The sequence below is a fragment of the Thermobia domestica genome, chromosome 9 (genome assembly GCF_964235325.1).
Source record: "Thermobia domestica chromosome 9, izTheDome1.hap1.1, whole genome shotgun sequence".
NCBI classification, from domain to species: domain Eukaryota; kingdom Metazoa; phylum Arthropoda; class Insecta; order Zygentoma; family Lepismatidae; genus Thermobia; species Thermobia domestica.
Window position 1 is genome coordinate 170,893,028 of NC_137462.1, and position 21,253 is coordinate 170,914,280.

At 37.0% G+C, this 21,253-nt stretch overlaps 1 protein-coding gene across 1 annotated transcript in view; it reads left to right on the forward strand.

Moving 5' to 3' along the window:
• Positions 1 to 21,253, forward strand: part of LOC145695208 (glutamate carboxypeptidase 2-like) — a 120,003-nt gene that overhangs the window by 14,271 nt on the left and 84,479 nt on the right. Inside the window, exon 2 of the mRNA XM_081772194.1 lies at positions 4,816 to 5,024. Coding sequence (XP_081628320.1) covers positions 4,837 to 5,024 — 188 coding nt within the window. The 5' untranslated portion in view covers positions 4,816 to 4,836. The remainder of the gene's footprint in view (positions 1 to 4,815; positions 5,025 to 21,253) is intronic.

Genomic DNA, 21,253 nt, shown 5'->3' on the forward strand with positions numbered 1-21,253 from the left:
AAACACTTACTGATCAAATCATATTCTCGAGATCGACTGCGCATTATGTGATTTGAAGATATCTATCATCATCGTAGGTATTCTGCCATTGTTGGCAGGTCACTTGCTGCAACTGAGAAGCTTTCATGCTCCACGGTCTTCTGCTAACCTCTTCGTCTTCATGGACGATTTCTCTGTTGGATATCGTTCATTAATTGTAGTCTCCTTCGCCCCCTCTCTCTCTTTCTTACCACCATACTTTTTATAACATCCCTTATGATAGAGTTCTTTCTTATCCAATGTCCCAATCAGTTTCTCTCTCTCTTCTTAATAATATCTAAAATTGTTCCTCTTTTTCCTACCATTTCTAACACAATTTTATTCGTTTCCGGCTCGAATTTCAAATAGAAAACCAAAATACTAGTGGTGCTTTGCAGTGTAAAAACGAGCATTTCTTTTCCTTTAAGCAGGAGATTTTCACTCTCTTATCCATAACGAACTTCAACTAGTAGAAGTACTAGTTTTTAAACTTCCAAGGGAACGTACGCAGTTTCATGAATTATTTTTTAAGTTATCGTAAAACATATTCTTAACTTGGAGATGAAATCGCGTCATCCTTGCCCCTGAATGATGTCAACTCCAAATGTATGTATCGGGAAGTTAAAAAAAAAACATCCTCTGCATGTAAATCCGATGATTTGTAATAAATGTATAATTATTTTATTTCTATATCTTTAAGATGAAGTGGATTCACCCCTTTGTCCTGACTGAATCCCAAGAAAGAGGCTTTACAGGAAAGTTTCAAAGCAGACACATACCACGTTTAATGAAAATCTGTTAATTTTTAGGGTAGTTGCAGTAAAACTTTTTTAACGATTGCATTGAATACGCTTCTTGATATTTTAGTAATAAAATTGCACATTAAATAGAGGAATAAATATTTTAAATGAAAGAAATAAATAACATCTACTATACGAACGATTCCCTGAAGTACTCTACTCAGATTACTCAAATTCTCAACTGTGAACTATATTTACTGCCCTCATAGAAAATACTTTTGTACATTTTTTTCTCTGAGATAAGCGAGTAAAAATACATTTTTGTTAATGAGATTAAAATGATTAATGAATCTCCATTTATGAAACAAAAAAATTATTAGGATCATTTTCGACAAATTAAAAAATTTTGCTCTTAAGTAAAATAGAATTATCTGAAGGAATAGGAAAGAAATAAGGGGAGAATACATTATTTTCTCGGATCTACGACCATTTCAAAGAGATTAATTAATGACAAGTAAGAAATTAGTTAAATCATACGTACTTATGTACAGAATTGATTCTTCAAGTTACAGTAGTAAGTATGAAATGAGCAAGAAATTCTTAGTTGAGTGTGGTTTCAATGGAGTCGTTAAAGCGAATCTTCACTAGATATTCAAGGTTTGTCTTTAAATACAGCATTTAATTTGGTAAATGAGGAATGTACTATGAGCAAAATAATAATAATTATTAGAATTACTCTTCGTTGATTTGTACAGCTCACTCAGATAGTTCTTGCAGCGTTTTTTTTTTTTTTTTTTTTTTTTTTTTTTTTTTTTTTAAACGGTGAAGGCGGGTCTGCCGTGAAAACACATTAAACTGATAAATAGCACCTATGAAAAGACAAATAACGATATATAACACATTCCGTTCTAGCTCAACAATTTCAATTTTTTTTAAAGAGAGACTAAAAATGACAAACTGATTTTATCAACTAGAAGAATGATTGAATAATACTGTACATAGTTTATTACAACAATCAAATACAAATATGGCTATAAACAAACATTTGTTTAAAATTTAATCACTTGTCTCAATTTCTTTCCATAAATTCCGAAGAATACGTTTATTCCTTATTTAAACTACTTGTTTCCCTCCGAGCCTTCGGCCTGCAGCTCTAATTCTTACAATAAACTGGTTCTTTATTATTATTATTTTTCTTCCTAACCATCACACACTCTATACGAGGGTCTCCCACTTTCTTCATTCCATCATTTCATTTATTACTCATCATCACCGTCTCCTTTAGCCTAACCGGCATAACCGTGCAACGTAAAACTCAACGATTTCATTTCATACGAGGGTCACTATTTATATTTTGAACCTAACAATGAAAAAACAGTAATTTGTCATTGAAAATTGATTTATTGTTTTTTCGAAATATTCTCCTTTATGATCAATACCCTTTTGCATTCGTTCGAACCATTTGCCAGAGAATCTTTTCCAATTTTCTTGAGACACCTCCATAAAATGGGTTTTGAGGTCATCAACGGCTTCTTCCGCCGACGAAAATCGTTGTCCACGCAATTTATTCTTGACATTCGGGAAGAAGAAGTTATTGGGTGCGAAATCAGGACTGTACGGCGGATGACCCATCGATTCGATTTTTTGATTGTTCAAATAGTTGTTTGTTAGACAAGATGTGAATGCTCGCATTGTCTTGATGAAGAGTGATCCGACGGCGCTTGTTTATTTTCCGTATTTGACCTAAGACCTCCGGTAAACAAATTGTTGCATCCTTCTTTCACTGAATCTGGGACAGCAGACTGCAATTACCTGTTCTTGAGAAATGCTAAGAAATGTAAGTAAAGTATAGTCTGCTTCTACAGAAACATAGAGCTGTATGCACTATACTGTAATAAGTGATTAAGCGTACTAAAGGAAATTATTGATATAACATGAAAATTTGATATACATTAAATCTGTGCTCTTTCTCTTAAAAAGCAATCTACTCCGGAAAAGGAAACCCGAGTTCTTGCCGCGGGTGAAAACTAGCCTAGTTGTGTTGCTGGATTCATGCGCTTCAGCACTTCTTTTCTTTCAGGACCACCTCGGTTAAGTGGGAACTCGGTTGTTCGGGCTCGGATAATCGTGCAGGGGGTGGTCGTTCCCAGCGCCTCCCCTGTGAATCCGCCACTTCCATAAGACTATTGTTAGATAATAATGAAATTTACGTGTTTCACCAAGAAACACGCTTTCACCAAGAAAGCGTGTTTCGTAAAATAAAAGAAGAATCATTAAAATCGGTGCACCTATGTTCAAGTTTTGCGTGGACATACACATATTAAAATCGATTAATTACGGTTTTCATACTACATCCATTCAGATGTTCCATGGGCTAACTCTAAAGATTAATATTATATCTTGATCTGAAGACTACTGGGAAAGGATGCTCTTTCAAACATGCTTTAAAAAAGAATAATTAAAATCAGTGCATCTATGTTGAAGTTATGCGTGAACATAGATAGAAAAATACACACTATACATAAACGAGTTACTTTGAGAACATCATCCTTTTCTTTATTAAAAACAAAGAAAATTGGCAAAACATTATAAAAAAGAAATTGCTTTATTGGGCAGAATAGTATGGTATACGAGGGTCACTACGAAAGTTTTGAGATACGCATTGTTGTCGCACAGTATTTGAATTCCAACAATTGCGTTCGGTAGTGGTATCCAGAGCGAAGAAGCGAAGCAAGTTTCAACTCGCCTCGCTTATCGGCGTGGCCGTATCGCCTTCAATTGTTTGTTGATGTGAGCAATATTCGGCTGTCTAGAATGGAGCTGGACGTCCGACAACAGCTGTGTCAGATGAAAACATTGCCGCTGTGGAACAAATGATTCGAGAAAATCCTCGAACAACTTTCAAGGACATTGAATCTACAGTGAACATTGGATCGCCAGCAGTAACAAAAATTCTTCATGATCATCTTCGGCTCAGGAAGGTTTGATCTCGTTGGGTGCCTCACACTTTGACTGAACAGCAGAAGCACATGCGTGTGGAATGGAGTGAAGAAATGCTTGCAAGATGGAGGCAATTCTCGACGCGTCTCTGACATTATTATTGGTGATGAGACCTGAATCTATCAATTTGACCCTGAAAATAAACGCCAATCTACAGTTTGGATCTTTCCAGACGAAAATCCACCCACGAAAGTGAAGCGACCGCGAAGTGTGGGGAAGAAGATGGTCGCAACTTTCTTCTCCAAATCTGGTCATGTTGCAGCTGTTCCACTTGAAGAACAAAGGACTGTTACTGCTCAGTGGTACACCACTGTTTGCCTAACAAAAGTGTTCCAGAAGCTTCGGGAACGGCGTCCAAGAACTGGATTGCGTGGGATCCTGCTTCATCATGACAACGCGTCCGCACACACGGCCAACATCACAATTCAGATTTTAGAATCTACGGAGGTCAAACTTATGACTCATCCGCCGTATAGCCCTGACCTGGCCCTGTTTTTTTTTTTTTGTTCCCCAGGATCAAAGATCGCATGCGTGGGAAGAGATTTTGCAGCCCTGAGGAAGCTGTAGTGGCTTACGAGAATGAACTTTCAACACTTGAAGAAAAAGACTGGCAACACTGCTTCGAAAAGTGGTTTGCGAGTATGCAAAAGTGTGTACAGTGTAATGGTGAATACTTTGAGAAAATGTTAGTGTTAAATTGATTTTAAGTATGTAAGTTATTTCACATCTCAAAGCTTTCGTAGTGACCCTTGTAAAGTAGAAGTTGAAGGGAAAGAAGGAACACTGTATTAGACGAATTATTTTATTAACAGTACAGTAATTCTTATAGCCTATTATATAAAAAAAGTAAGTGGTTAGTTGAAGTTCATGCTACATGTAAGTTTTAAATTCTTAGTAATGGTAGTATACTTCCTTATCTAATGTGAAGTTGAATTGACCGCTCTCGCTTATGTGAAACAATGAGATATCTAAAAAAAAAAATTATTAAATGATATGAAGTGGTGTAATAAATAAAATGTATTTTTCTCATTTGTTCTTTGTTGTTTTTAATCCATAGTAGGTTGTGAGTCTCTGCAGTATGCTAAAGAAGAAGACTGTGGCTTGTATTTCTTTCCTGCTTCTTGTTCTTGGACTAGCAATTGGAATTACTGTTGGTTGTTTTGCGCTAGCCCAGTCTGAGAGCAAGCCAGAAGCCATGAAGGATCCCTATTTTGTCAAAAAACTGCTGACTGAAGTTAACACTACAAATCTTCGAAAAAATCTTTGGTAAGTTTTCTATTATTTCTTAATTTAATCCATTTACCATATACTCGCGTGTATGTGACGCTCTTTTTTCAATATATGTATGTATGCATGTATAGAGAGAGTTTGGTCCAGAAAAATATCCCCACTATGAATTTTGATTGAAAGGTATCTTTCAATAAAATTTTCGTTCAAGTTTGCGTTTCTACAGGGTCTGTTTTGGTAACTGGGTAACGGCATTTTACTCTTAAATCGTTTGTACGTGTTTATACTGACATCTGGATTTGTAGAACTTATTTTCTGTGTTGTGTGTTCGTTTAGGGGAAAAATGTATTTAATCTACAATGTTTTCAATGCTCGGAAATATTCATTAAATAGAGAACTGAAGCGTATTTAGATCAAAGACATGACATTTAGTGTACTGTGTGGGAACTATATGGCAGAAATATGTTTGAAGTCCCAAAGTGTTTGCCCTAAATGGCGCCATTGTACGGTTCCCGCCATTTTTGAATCAGCTATTTACTAGGAGGCAGAGCAGACCTACCAACTCCCGCATTTCGACGTTCACTCCTGCTCTCGCGCAACGAAGTAGCAAACTCCCGCATAGACGAAATGGGGAAGGGGGGAAAGTAACAGCTTAACAGACCTTTTCTTTAAAAAAAAAAAAAATACCGGTGAAATTTCACCTAATTTATTTTTGGGCTGAAATAAATTATACAATGAACTACAATAATAGTTTGTACCTGTTCCTCATCCATAGGAACAGACCGTCACCTTCCACCAGTGTTGCCACAGTCCTATCTCTGAAGTGGGCTGAAAAATAGTACCAAATTGAAACAAAAAGGGCTGAATTCATTATTTTATACCAGTGACCCTATACAGGGGCGGATCCAGGACCGACTTCTAGGGGAACGGTGGGTTGACATACTGCTACTTTTAAGGGCTCCAAACTTTGGGATGGGTTTTATTTATATATATAAAATAAGAAAATTTCCTCTTCTGGGGGGACGATCCCCCCCTGGATCCGCCCCTGACCCTATAACACGAAACTAAAAGAGGTTAAGTTCTAGAACACTCCCACCCCCTCTTCCAAGAGAGCAAATGAAAAAAAGTGCTCTTTTTAAAAATTATTTTTTAAAAACATCTAAATAGGAGGAACCCGAACAACCTTGGAAGTACCGTACGAAGTATAACAGAGGCCGCAAATTAAAAGGGAAAACAGTTATCATCTTCGGTACGTATTGTAACGAAACCAAACGCTCCTCTATTTCAAAGTGACCAATAAACCAAAAAAGTATTATTGCCATATATGAAAAAATATAAAACTAGGAACAAATCAATCAGCTCCGAGTTCGTGTGTAAACAGTACGTTATAATAATATATTAAAATATAAATTACACTGGTCGGCAAAATGAAACATTTTTTTCGCTTCCACGAACGAAAATAGGTGATTCCTATACGTTTCGAGGTCCTGAGTTCGAATCCATAACCCGTTTTTCTCCAGGACGTACAGTTTTCAGGGAGGAGGGGGGTTTCAATATCCGCCCAAAGGTGCTATTCTCTACCCATAATTATTTGCACGTTATAATTTAAATATCAATATAAATCATGCAGATAAAATTGCATAAAAAGTTAAAAGTTTAACACTTACGTGTCACTTGGTTTTCCTACTCCTCTTGTAATTACTACAGGGTGTCTCGCGTGTCACATTCCAACAGAAGTCTGCCAACATATTCACACTCCATTTACCACTGTAGCGCCTTTCCATGGTAGCTATTTGCTGATGAAACCTTTCTCCGTGTTCGTCAGAGACCTCCCCTAAGCTGTACATTTCAGGGAAGAAGTCCAGGTGGCAATGCAGGAAGTGTAAATTTAGGGACATATTGCATCCCATGTTACGAAATGAAGTAATTAACCTGCCCACAATGCCTTTGTAATCAGGTGACTTATGATTCCCTAAAAAGTTACTGCACACTTCTCGAAAGGCCTCCCAAGCCTCACTTTCCACCTCATTAAGCTTAGAAGAAAATGTAGTATCCTTTAAAACGTCTCTGATTTTAGGTCCCGTAAAAACACCTTCTTTCACCTTGGCCTCGCTGAGTCTTGGGAATAGTTTTCTGAGATGATTAAATGCTTCACCATCCCGGTTCAGGGCCTTGACGAAGACCTTCATGAGCACTAATTTGATATGAAGGGGTGGTAAGAATATTTTCTCCGGATCCACAAGACGTTCATTAGCCACGTTCAACTCGCCTGGAACCAGTTGCTTCCTTGGCGGCCATTTTGTGATGGTGTACTGATCTTTGGCTCGACTATCCCAATGACACAAGAAGCAGAAGTGTTTGTGTAACCTCCTTGTAAGCCGGTGAGGATGGCAATAACCTTGAGGTCAGCGCATACAGACCACTGGAAATGTTCGTACTTTATTTTCTGCAATAGGTTTCGCATGTTCTCGTATGTTTCTTTCATATGTACAGCATGAGCAATAGGGATGGCTGGCTTTTCATTGCCATTGTGTAGTAACACTGCCTTGAGACTTATCCTAGAGGAATCTACAAATAGCCTCTAATCTTCAGTGTTGTAGTTCAACTTCAGTTGTCCCATAAGCGATGGAATGTCACTGCAATACACCAAATCACTATCCTTTGTAAAATTAGGAACTAGGTTCACTTTTCTTTTCCTATACATCGATATATTCACATCTTGGTTTAGTAGACTCCATTGTTGAAGTCGTGATGCAAGCAACAGAACCTTAGACTTGGGAAGGTTTAAGTTTCTGATCAGATCATTCAGCTCTTCCTGACTTATCACATGTGGTTCATTAGTGTCAGGCACTGGAGCGTAATTGGGATCTGACTGTGTATTCAAAGATTGTGCAACATCCTCACAAGCAGCAGGTTCTTCATCGGATGAAACACTGCACAGGGTGTATGAGTCTGGTGGTACGGGTACAGGCAGACAAACATCATGTTTCACAGGTCTCCTCGCGGAATCCAAGTTAGGATACTGTATTTTATGCTTCATGTTTTTTGAGGAACATTTTATATTAGTCAGGCAGAAGTAACAGTCTGAAACATGATCACGGGGCTCGCACTAAACCATAGGTACGGCGAACAGCATCGACTTATGTGTACCTTTCAACCATCCTGTGCGAGTACCCGCACACGAGTTGCAACTTTATTTCGGATCCCAAACGCGATCCTGGTCGTCGATTTTACACCCGAAGTACAGATGGTAGACTGTCTTCAGGAACGGTGACAATGGCCTAGTTTGACCCTTGAAAATCACTTCCCCACATATGTAGCAGAATGAATCTGTCGAGTTGTTGCAAGTTCTAGGCATGTTCGTTTAACACAAACGCCAATATTTCACGCAGAAATATTTTTCACCTACAGTATACACAGACACAGCGTAACACCACCTTCTAACACAAAGATCAACTCGAAACTTAAATATTTGTTTCACGCGGCAACGTGGCGTATGTCTTGGCGCCTTTTTTTCAACAATCTGTCTGTCGTCTAGACAAAAGGGAGCCGACGAAAGATCGCAAGTTGATTACGAAATCTTTCTCCGTCAATAACGCCTAGGTTTTAGTGTATGCAGTGTGGAACAATAAATCTTTGCAACTCAAGGGGAGGAGGTACGTTTCTGGGGGGTCGTGAGCTAGAGAAAAGAATGTTCCTGGGATATAGCCTAGTAACAGCTCTTGGATTAAGATAGAAATTCAGAATTATGCACTCCAAACACGGAAAACACATATTAAATACGAAAAATACGATTTTTCTGTCAATTGTGGAAACAGGACCCCGCCAAAAAAAAAAAAAAAAAAACTTACGTGCTGGAACTTTCTCGATGAGATATTCGTAATCAGCTTCTCGAATCTATCCGGTACAGCCTTTCACCCTCGTAAAAATTCAGAATTATGCACTCCAAACACGGAAAACACATATTAAATACGAAAAATACGATTTTTCTGTCAATTGTGGAAACAGGACCCCGCCAAAAAAAAAAAAAAAAAAACTTACGTGCTGGAACTTTCTCGATGAGATATTCGTAATCAGCTTCTCGAAATCTATCCGGCACACCCTTTCACCCTCGTGGGAGCATTTTCATGCCGACCACTGTTATTGTACCTTATTCTCGCTTATTTCATGACCAAAGAAGGATAATAGACTGTAAGAAGAATATAAGGTAAGTTAACTGACATTTGTAAAAAATGTAAAACCGGTCCAGGGTCCTAGAACCTTCCATGAAAGACATCAAAAGAAAGAGATGTAGGGAAAGTCTTACTGACATTTTTGAAAATGTGACATGTATTTGTTAAATGGTGCTGAATTGGGTAGAATTGTACCAACTTTTTCACAAAAGGGGCTGAAAATGCCACCGTAGTACCAACGGGCCGACGAATGACAAAAAGGGCTGAATTTGGTACAATTGTACCAAGTGTGGCAACAGTGCCTTCCACTCCCGACTTAAAGTGAATAATGGTTTTCATATGGACACGCGCGCTCTATTACTATATTCTCTTTAATACTTATTACGGACAAGGTTGGAAATTCACATCAGTTCAACGGAAAACGACCGAATGTCTTATTAGTTCAAGATTCCCAAGATTTTTGCGAACGTTTTCAGAGCATTTTCATACTTTCTTATTTTAATAAAAGCAAAATTAACTCAAAAATAATTCTCGAAGTTAGAAAAAGCAGGAGATTCTTAATTTTTCGTGCTTAATTGCAGTAGAGCAGTAGATTGTCTAAAATTCAGGAGATCTCCTGCAAACTCAGTAGATCTTGCAATGCTGCCTTCCACTGCAGCAGTCAGTGAACTACATCCTGTCTCCATTATGTTTACGTGACTGTGCTGTTTACATCGCTTAGTGACCTGTTTCAATGCAAATGTTTTTTGTGTGCTGCTAATAGTCTTTTATTTTAATTAGTAGGCCTTGTTTCTGTTTCATTAACTTCAGTTATAAGAAGTTAGAATTTGTGGTTAATTCAGAAAGTAGGACTAACCTAAACAATGAATATGGACGACACCGACATCAGTGGAAATGAATCAAAAAGTAAGAAGACCCTTCAAAACAAAAGTAAAATAAGCAAACACGCGGGCTCTTTTAAACATAAAACCAGATTCCAAAAAGAAAGGACTACTGATTGGCCTTTTGAACACCCTGCCCCTGGTAAAGACTGTTTTTTTAAGTGTACAGTGTGCCGAAGTCAGCTGTGCCCACCAAGGGAGAAAACATATAATACGGTATATTGAAAGTTCAATCCATGCAAAGTTGGCTTCTTCTCTTAAAAAACCGCCTAAACTTAATTTTGCCAAGTCTAAGGATGACAAAGTAATTAATACCGAAGTAAAAATGGTACATTTGATGGTGCAAGAAAACATCCCGCTTTCTTTTTCTGATCACCTAACTACTGCTATTAGGCAAATTTTTGCTGATAGTAATATTGCTAAGAACTATACGTGTGCCAGAACTAAGACTTCCTGTATTTTGAACGGCGCTTTAGCTCCATTTTCCCATACCAGTTTGGTACACAGAATGAAGAGTGGGTTCTCTGTTGACAACACCAGCGTAAATGTTGGGAAATCTAACTCAATCAAAACAAGAGTTTGGGGGAAAATGCTCATGTGTTTTTTTATGGAATGCCCTTGCCACAGTCTGCACAATACGGCCTGTAAAGCTATGTCAGAGTTTGGGTCTGTTCTTGGTTTTGATATTGAGGATTTTGGGGTGGATTTATTCTATTGGTTTGAACACAGCACTAAAAGGAAGGGACTCCTGGACGAGTTCTGCTCATTTTGTGATGTAGAATACAGAAAAATCCTAAATCCTGTTTCTGTTCGATGGCTGACATTGGAAGTAGCGGTTGAAAGGGCTTTGAAACAGTATGTTGCCTTGAAGTCCTTCTTTTTATCATCTGACGAGTCACAAGCAAGGTTTAAAATATTAAAAAAGTTTTTACTGACCCTATGACGGAGATTTATTTGCTATTCATGCAAGCTGTCTTACCACTCTTCACTAGTGTTAACAAGTTTTTACAGTCTGATTTTGGGACTGAAGTCACAAGAAACATCGAATAGAGAAATCGCAAGAAGGTTAGACATTGACCACAAAACACTGCGTAATGTTTTAAAACGTCAAACAGAAACTTGAGTTGTAAGTCTATGGCATCGGTGTAGATTTAAAGAAAAGGCAAATCCAAGATTGTGCAGGGCAATCTCAAAGGATTGCGAAGCAAGAGAGAAAATTAAGTGAAAGGTAGGTTGCTGCGAAGATAAGGGAGGACTTAAGTGGAAATATTTTACACCAAATAGTCGCACATGAATATTTAAAAGAAACAGCCTGTAAGGAAGTCTCGTTTGACACAGAAGCTCCTGAAGGATAGGAAGAACTCACGGATATGTCTTTGTAAAGTGGAGAGTTGATGAATGGAAAGCGGTACTTTTCTCAAATGAGAAGAAATCCAACGTTTTCGGTCATGATAGTGGTGTAAAACTGTGGATGGAGCCGCAAGAAATGTTAATACAAGAGTGCATCATGAAGACAAAAATTTTTAGTGAAAGTGTAATTCTATGGGGAGGAACGTGTTTCAAATGTGTACGAAGAATTAGTTTGCACAGGTCCAAACGATGGTTTATTATACTGTGAGATACAAAAGAAGGAGCTTTTGAATAAAAGTAGGAACCATTTCAGTGGTTTAAACATTGGGCCATTCATTTTTTAAGATGACAATGCATCGTGCCACCGATCTAGGACAATCCAACAGTGTAGTTAGAATTAGGTATTCAGATGTTATGGTGGCCGGCTAATTCACCTGATATGAACCCCATCGAAAATTTGTTTCTATTATGTCTTCTAAATTGTGCAAGTACTTTGTGGTAACAGAACAGAAATAATGGAAAAAATGTTCATGTAAGGAAATCGAGCGAGGTACATGTAAGAAACTTGTTACATCATTGCCAGAAAGAGTTCAGATTTTTTAAAACATTGTTAATTTTCATGTTAACTAATGTAAACTATATTGTAAAACAATAACATGAAGATATATTACATAATATCAGTAAATAGCCTCTCATTAAAGTCACGAACAAAGCTTTTCAAGAAAACATGTAGGTAGGGATATTTTTAGACCGAACTGTATAAGTTAAATATGTGACTTACACATGAAAATAACAAGAAATATGAATACCGGTATCTGGCATCACAACAATACTTACTTGGTACGGGTATACTTGAAGCATGATTCATCATTGTTGTTGGGTTAATGATGGTTATCATTCAATTGAGTGCAGGTACGAGGGTCATTACATAAACAATGACATGGGTTGCTAACACTGTTTAGTTGTTGATGTAATCACAGTAAACCTTATGCCAGTTGAGCTTCAGTTCATTAAGATGTAAAACGTGTGCTTGCGAGTACTATAATGTGCCTATTCTGGCTGTGACAGTCTTGGAATTTGAGGCTGCACGTGTTTGGTGTGCTTTGTCTGTTGATGATCAAAAGTCATACGTTAAGATTGAAATCTTACGTGGCAAAAGTTCGATGGACATCCACAGCGTTTTGTGCGAAGTTTACGGCGATATAACAGTAGACCGTAGTACTGTGTCTTATTGGGCAACTCTTTTTCGAAGTAGTAGTATGAGCTTGAGCATAACCTAGGAGTCCAACAAGTGGAGAGATCAATTTCCCCACGACCAACAAAATATCAACGAGCTAAATCAATCATCAAACAAATGGTTTTTGTCTAGATCACCAAAGAATCATAACAAATAGAGTTACATATGGAAGAAGCGTGAGAACAGTGTGCTAACTGACTTCCTGCAAAAACTACGCGGAAAAGTGCACAAAGCCCGACCTCATTTACTCGAGGCAGAGCCATTTATTTTCATCATGACAACGCTCGCCCGCAGTTTGGAAATATCCTAAGTGGGAAGGTACGTGAATATGATTGGGAGGTGTTACTTCATGCTCCCTATAGTCTAGACGAGTGCATCATGCTTCGATATATTCCCAAAGTTAAAACAACCTATGGGCGGACGTGCGTTTTCCATCTTTAAGAGAGCTTCCTACCACCATTATCCGAGCAATTCAATAAAGATTTCGGGATATTATGACTCCGTTATTGAAAAACACGGAGACTACATTGAAGGCTTGTAAAAGGTTATTATTAAAAATTAAAATATAAATACTCGTAAATAAAAATTAATGTGCATTATTTATGGGATGAACCTCATAGTTAGTAGTTCTTTTAAAGAAAGAATGAGAAGCAAAAGAATTAACTTCAATTCTTGTTTTAAACTACAAGTTATACGATATGCTGAAGAAAACAGCAATAAAGTTGGAGCATGTCATTCTAGACTAGTCGCGACTTATATACGAATCTGTTCTAAAAATCCAGAGAAAATACCGGTAAGTCACAATGTACGCCACGTGAAGGAGTTTGGTTATATTAAAAGTAACTAAATGGTATACAACCAACCTGACGTAAGGTGTAATAGACTGAAATAGTGATGTCGTCATTTCCTCTTTGTTACCATGGCGATCGCCATGTTGTTTTCTAAACAAATGCATGAAGCGATAGAAATACTATGAAGTAGGCCTATACTGTTAATAAGAACACACATTTAATAATAATTTTAGAATATTTTGAGGACAAAGTAAAGTTGACAGGAAAAGATACAGGTTAAGAATATGGGTCCACTATTTAGAAAATTTACGAGTGAAATCTAGTAATTAACGAAGTAACATATAAGGAACCTTTTTCTACAGGGGGCACATTTCTAGGTAATGTGATAAGATAGAAATTGCATACGTAATGCCAACGCCATTACCAGGTAATGCACAATAAACAAAAGCAACTACACGCAATGCAAATACTCGTAAGGTACAGACTGATGAGCTGTCAGCACAATGAAAATAGAACAAATACTTGATTTGTCTGGTCTGCAAGAAAAAATAATAGTCTACTTTGAAATCCTTGATGTTAATTATATTGGCATATTCAGATATTTTACGCCCACCCTTTAAAATATGAGTACATAGTTACAGTCGCTACAAAATAAAGAAACAATTAATCCCCCCCCCCCAAAAAAAAAACACGGAGCTTGTAACCATATATGCTCTGAGAATTTTCAATCTGGACCAATTTCTGGTCGGTTAACATGCATCGGATCTTCCCTTATATTTCCTACTTACCTTAAAAATATAATAGCGAGGAAACATCCAATTATGAGGGATTCAGCATAAGTTTTAAACACTTTTTTGTAGACCTACACGTTTGGAATGTAATGTGTGATACCGATGGTACTAAATAAAAATTTTCCAGAATTATTTAAATTTAATGTCCGATAATAAATAAGCTAAATATATTTTGACACTTAACGTAACATCCAAATGCATAAAACACAAAATCTGCGATATTAGGGGAAACATTTCACTTCCAACGCTTGACATATTTTTAACATAGTATTTACCTAATTGCTTGCTTTTTCTATGTTTCCGTGGTTTCATTCATTGGAATCTTTTAAAAACATATACAAGTGTTTCTTTTACTCTGATGTTTGTAATCCGGAAGTTAACACGTCACTATTTTCGCTTTGTACTTAGGTTCTAAGGCCATGTTGTTTAGAAAATAAAACTACGATCACCATAGCAACGATACCGATGTGACGTCAGACTATTTCAGTCTATTGGGTTGTATACTAGTACAAACGAGATATATAAAATTAGGAATTGAGTTCGGTTCAACTGGATGGATCACCTCTACCAACAAACTTCATTTCTAACTTTTGATCTTCTACATCTTGGTCAAAATTGATGGTGATCTATTAAATAGTCTTGAAATTATGTGTCTCCCGGACGGACACACGGACAGAGTTTTTGGTAAACTAAACTCTTTAAAACGGAATGTAGCAGCTTATAAACCTGAAAACAGATAGATAGACTAGACTGTATGTATAAATACGCTCAACCATTTCTTGAATCCTTTCACATAAAAGTTAAAAAAAAAAAAGTAATATGCCTTTAAGCACGGAGCTTATATAAGACGTGAACAGCTTAACTAAAGTGAGTCCATAGTGAATCGGAGATCGAACTGATATTATTTATATTCTAAAGCTCTCACTTGAAAACATTTTTGTTTTAAAAAATTGTAAGAGAATTGTTTCTGTATGGTTCCAAATAATTCCAACAGGGTGGGAAGCAACACGGCACTTCAAAACAAATTACGCCAACACGTTGAAAGATCTGGAGAGAAATATATCTTTTAAACCGATCTTAAATAGGGAGAAGAAGCCCATCGGGAGTACTGTTATCATAGATTGTGGTTCTTTTATTTTCAGTGAGACCATGAGATAAGAAAGAACGAGTAGGGGATAGTACTCAGTTTCAAAATGACACATAATTAACCGTTACTACTCTGGTGGGGTCTCACAGATCCCAGTAGTCATTTAGTCCTCTCTAAATTTAAAAGCTGTCATACATGCTGCTGGTTTCTTATCTACTCTCATGTTTTGGCGTGACTTTTTGCAATAAGAGTTACTTGGGGTCTGGGATATCCCACCAGAGTGTAAACGTTACTGTTTTCTATTGGTACGTAGAATGACGTACGTACAATAGAACGCAGTGTTTGGCAAACTCGATTTATATATATATATATATATATATATATATATATATATATATATATATATATATATATATATATATATATATATATATATATATATATATATATATATATATATTTAGTTCCCGCAATTATATATGTGTATTACATAGAACTCTCAAAACGACGTAACAGATTCCATTCACCTTAGAGAAGTTGTTGCCGTCTGCGGGTAGCTCATCTTCAAACAAGAATGAAATTACATTATTTTAAGTACAGAGATGACACTTTACAAATATATGTTGGAGTATCTATGTAAAATTACGACTTCCTTGGAAATGTCAAAACAACTAAAGCACTGGATAAAATAAAATTCAATGTTCGTGAAAGAAACAATTGGGATCTGACAGATTACTACCAGAGTGTAAGTTTTCTTCTTCACCAGAGTAATTAAGGCTTAAACCTTACAGATCCTGTAACATACCCGTATCCAGGGGGGTCTATGGGGGCCGGGCCTCCCTAAATTTTTACTGGCCCCTCTAAAATTTTCACGGTAGGTTTGCAAATGAACTATAATTTAGTGATGAATTATAATATAGTTAGATCGGCCCCCTAAATTCTACCGGCCCCCCTACATTTTTGGGCGGGTTACCGCCTGTCCTATAGGTATTTCATGCATTTTAACTTGAGTCTCACGCAGACTATCTTGATTTGAGTGCTGTGGGTCCCAAGTTAGCCAAAATAGACACATGATTCAAGCAGAAGTATCCAGAAGGCAAAGCTATGATTCATATTGAATCATTGACATTTTGAGGGCGATGAGAAAAGAAATAGTCGAAATTTTAAACTAGTTAACAAATAAGAATATGTATTAGGTAGTGCTGTTAGAATTCGAAAAAAATCGAATCTTTAAATATTCGTTATTGGAATAAAATTCGTTACTCGAATAATTGTTGGAATAACTATTCAGATAACGGATAATTATTAGAGTCGTTATTCGAATAATGAAGAATTGTTCGACTAATTGCTCTTTCGGATGAATATTTGAATAACAGAACAAGGTTTATTCAAATAATCTCCGCAGCACTAATTAGTTTACGTACTTCCCGCTGATCTAGTGGATAGCGCGCATCTTTTTAAGTGCACAGTTTCGAGTTCTATTCCAGGTGGAAAGGCCTTGACATGTTGAACACACTACGGTGGTTCGGATTCCACTTTAAATTGCAGCTCCACATCTGGTATAGTAGGGAGGGGATTAGATTTCTGGGCTTTCGGAATCTATGGCCATGTTAGCCCGTCACGTATAAAGAATGACGTCTCTTGGCGGAAGGGAGGGAAGGAAGCGGTCTGGGAGCTATATGTTAGGTACCATCCCGGCATTTGCCTCATGTGAATGAAGAGGACCTCACTCAGGATTGCTGGAGTGAAAAAGCTTTTACACTTTTTCGACTGAGTGTAAATCGGGAATCGAATCCGTTACCGCACAGGGGTACTGAGGATAGTACTTCAAGAACGATAAGGGGGTTTACATTCCTGGCTGAAGGCAGCCATTCCTCCTAACATTAGCTTTAGCTATTACCTTGTAACTCATGGTCAGAATCAGGAAATTCTTGTACTAGTTTCAAAAATATTTATACTTTCAAAATAAAGATAGACATAATTTCAGAGATAATCTCAGAACTATTTTAAGCAACCAGTCTACTCTTAAAATAATACGTAAAGGTAATGTAACATACTATTAAATAATTACTTTCCCCCTACGGTTTGCAGGTAATAGGCTCGTTTAAATTGCTTTTTTTTGAAGCATTTGGTTTTAAAAGAGCAATATTGTATAACCTCATGCATGAAAGAAATTAAAGGCTACTTGTAATTGTTTCGAATGCATATGCATATCAGTATTTTTTTATACTTTCATAGTTAAATTCACAATGCCTTCCACTTTTTGTTTCAAAGCATCGTTTGTTACGCGACTTATGGCACATAATATCCCAAAGCAATGGATTACTCACAAGGAAATGAGAGCAACTTGTTATTGCGGCCAATTTTTTCGTGTTTCTTTTCAATGATCAACGGTTAAAGAGAACTTTTAGTAATAGTATTACAAAGCAGACACGGCTGTTGTAATAGGGCCAAAACCATACACCGGTGCTTTCCAAACCTTTCATTACGGCGACACCCTATTAGTGCACACAATCTTACACGACACTCTTTCACTGACATTAATTATGTAATAATAAAGATTCTATTGGAACAATGATGGTTTATTTTAAAGAAAAGTTAATTTTTAAAGGGGATTTCTCAGGTATACATTAAACACCTTTTTCACAGATACAAAATCTTACGTTTACATATCTATATTATAAAATTGAATGACTAAGTTTGTAACTCTTAATCTCTTGAACCACCCAACCGAACTCGATCAAATTTTCAACATAGATGAAGTTTGGGCCTGGGATGATTTTTATTATATCATTTTGACGGTGCAACTTAGAGGAGGAGGGGAGGGGGAGAGACAGGCCAGTATGCAGACAGGCCAGTATCGGACCAAAAATGTAGGAGGGCCCGACCCAACCATATTATAGTTCATCAACATATTTTAGTTCATTTGCAAGCCTACCGTAAAAATTTTAAGAGGACAGTAAAAATTCAGGGGTCCGGCCTCCTAGATCCCCCTTGGATACGCGCCTGGTAAGATACATTTATAAATGATCAAAAATGACCGATATGTGTCGAATACATAGTTTTTCGGGTTATTGAGATGAACAGTGACACATCCGATCCCGTTTAAATCCAAATTCAGCACTGCAACTTGAGGGAAAGGAAGGAAGGAAGGATATATATATAAATGATCGAAAATGACCAATATCAGTGTCGAATCCATGATTTTCGAGGTCGCTGTGATGAACAGTGATAGTTCCGGCCGTTTAAATCTAAAATCAGCCATGCAATAAGGGGGAGAGGAGGGGAGAGAAATATAAAAATGATCGAAAATGACCGATATCACAGAGAGCTTTAGCAATAGTAAAAAATCACTGAGTAACGGAACATATTAGTATTTATCTTAATTTAACCCAGCACAGCGGGTAATTGATGCTAGTTCACAATAATATTGAAAAGTTGAATTTTCACGTAATAATTCAATGACTCTCATTGAGTTGGTGACCGTTAAAAATCTGTCGTATATCGGGTTAGATGGAAAATAAATTTACACACATTTTCTCACCTAAAATTTTCAGACTACTACATGTAACTATTTTTTATATTAATCATAAAAAATCGCACACACACATTCACGTGAATGTGGGGTGGAAAACTGCATCAAAACGATGAGAGTGTAGAAGGCCAATGTCCTTCTCCATCATCTGCATATGAATATGCAGATGAGGGGTACATTTACATATCAATATGTAAATAGCTTAATTTGTGATCAAATTAATTGCTTATTAATTAGTATGCATAGTGAATATTATTCTGTTAGTATGATTAAAGATGTTTAAAACACCGAGCGTAGTACGGAAATATTAATACAATATTGTATTATATTGTATTTATTCAGTCATTTGTGTTATTTCCTTTAGAGGCTAATTATATTGTATTTTACGCTTGCATCTAATTACTGGGTTACTGTATAATATATAGTATACATGGGGATGAAGGAAGAATGATATTAAGATACTCTACGTTGGATTAATTAATGAAGAAATAGGCATATTCTATGGGAATCATGCATTGATTTTAGAATCATGGAAGACGGAGCTAGCGCTGACAGAGAATTTTTTTTCTTTCTCTCCCGACTCATCGTCGCCTAGCATACTAGATGGGAGGTCCCTCACAACTCACCGTTTCAAGAAATCACTATATGAGGGACAGAATAAGACTTATTATACACAGGAAGGATCCTACTCACTTCTTAGTGAAACAACACTGATTTGGAAATAGTGGTAACAGACGCACAACTTCTATTGTTGAAAAAGTTGTAAAAATTTTAGCGTCAACATGTGAGTTTTGGATTTCTATAGGTGTGATTTTGGATAGCAGCGAGCTCAAGCGTCACTTCCACCCCCCTTTCACCCATAGCCGGTACCGTCTGCGAGCGCACCTATTAGTTTTACCCAAGATGCAACACCAGTTTAAAATGTTTACATTATTTTGACTCATTTTTCTATGTAAAATATTAATATTAACGTATTACGCTCAAATCGTTCTTGGAAATACCGTTCAAAATTCATGACTATTTTAGTCAACGTGTATCCCTTTCGTACAAGACATTTGGATCTTGAAATTGTCAAAATTAATAATAACCAAAGATGTTTCCTTTTTCTCTCTCCTTACAAACATGGATGCCAATTAGTAGCAGACGTTTTGAAAGGCAGCCGCAGGAAAATGGGCTTATTTCCAGTTCCGAGAGAGATGACAGTTTATGTCAGTTATAACTATGTATTCTATGTGTATTTTACTTTATTTTTGTGTATGATAACCTGGTCTTCTATTATTCATAATACTGTTTATATGTGAAAACAATTATGTGTTTTGAAAACTTCATAGACTTCTGGGGTTAGCAGAAGCTATCAAAAATGACCACAGTTGGAAGCAATGGCAGCACCTGTCAAAGAACTGCGGGAAAGAACGTGCAGACAGTGGCAGGTTTTCGTAGGATTTCTGCAAAAGACCACCCAGAAGATTTGCCTGGGGCAACAAACCTTTTGTTGCAAGAACCAAGAAGGAGCGAGTCCTTCTTTTTCTGAAGTTTTGTGGAGTAAATATACTTGTTCGGTGGTGAACAAGAGGTAGTTCGTTTATAGCGCTGGGAGAGAACACATGTTAAATCGACGGAAGGAAGTCCTCTATACTTCCTTAGTTATCGGTTAGTTATAACCCAGGAGACGTGTGGACAGCGGTCCCCGTGGAGATTCCTGTTGAGAAATACATGACCGACATGTATTCGGAAACTCGTGTGTGTTGTGAACTTTGATTCTGCATATCACCTTCTATTGTGACTTACGATATTTGTTGAACAGTGCACATATATCTGAAGTAGTGAAAACTAAGTCGTACTTATTAGTGACAATTTGTAATGGAAGTTATTTTTTAAAAATCAAAAAAAAATTTTTTTTACGACATAGTGCTACCAGTACTCGTATGAGAAGAACTAAGTAGACATCTTGTCAAAAACACCACCTTTAGTATGGGGAAGCATTTACACTTCCAGTGTGACAGTGGAAAAGTAAACCTTCAATATCTCTAGTTGAGATATTTTAAAAAGGCCTGTTACGTCACTAACACAGTGCCTTCCTTGGACATTTTGAACAAGGTTCCAAGCAATTGGTATTTGCTTGTTTTCACGGACATACAACATGTCCGCATCTAGATAATTCGCCATCCGGCGTATCAAACATTGTAAAGAACCTGCTATCCTCTGCAGTGGAATGGGAATGTGAAAGGACATGGTAACTTCGAGCGAGAACTGTTGCGTGAGTGTCCTATCAGCTACAGGAACAGTGTAGTGAACCTATGAGGATATTTGATTAGTTCAATTTTGTTTCCTTTAAAATGTATCTGCAGTAATGTGTTGTTTTCAAACAAAAAATGTGTGTGATAGTAATTTCTCCTCTCTGAGACTGTCAGAGGCTGTGAACTC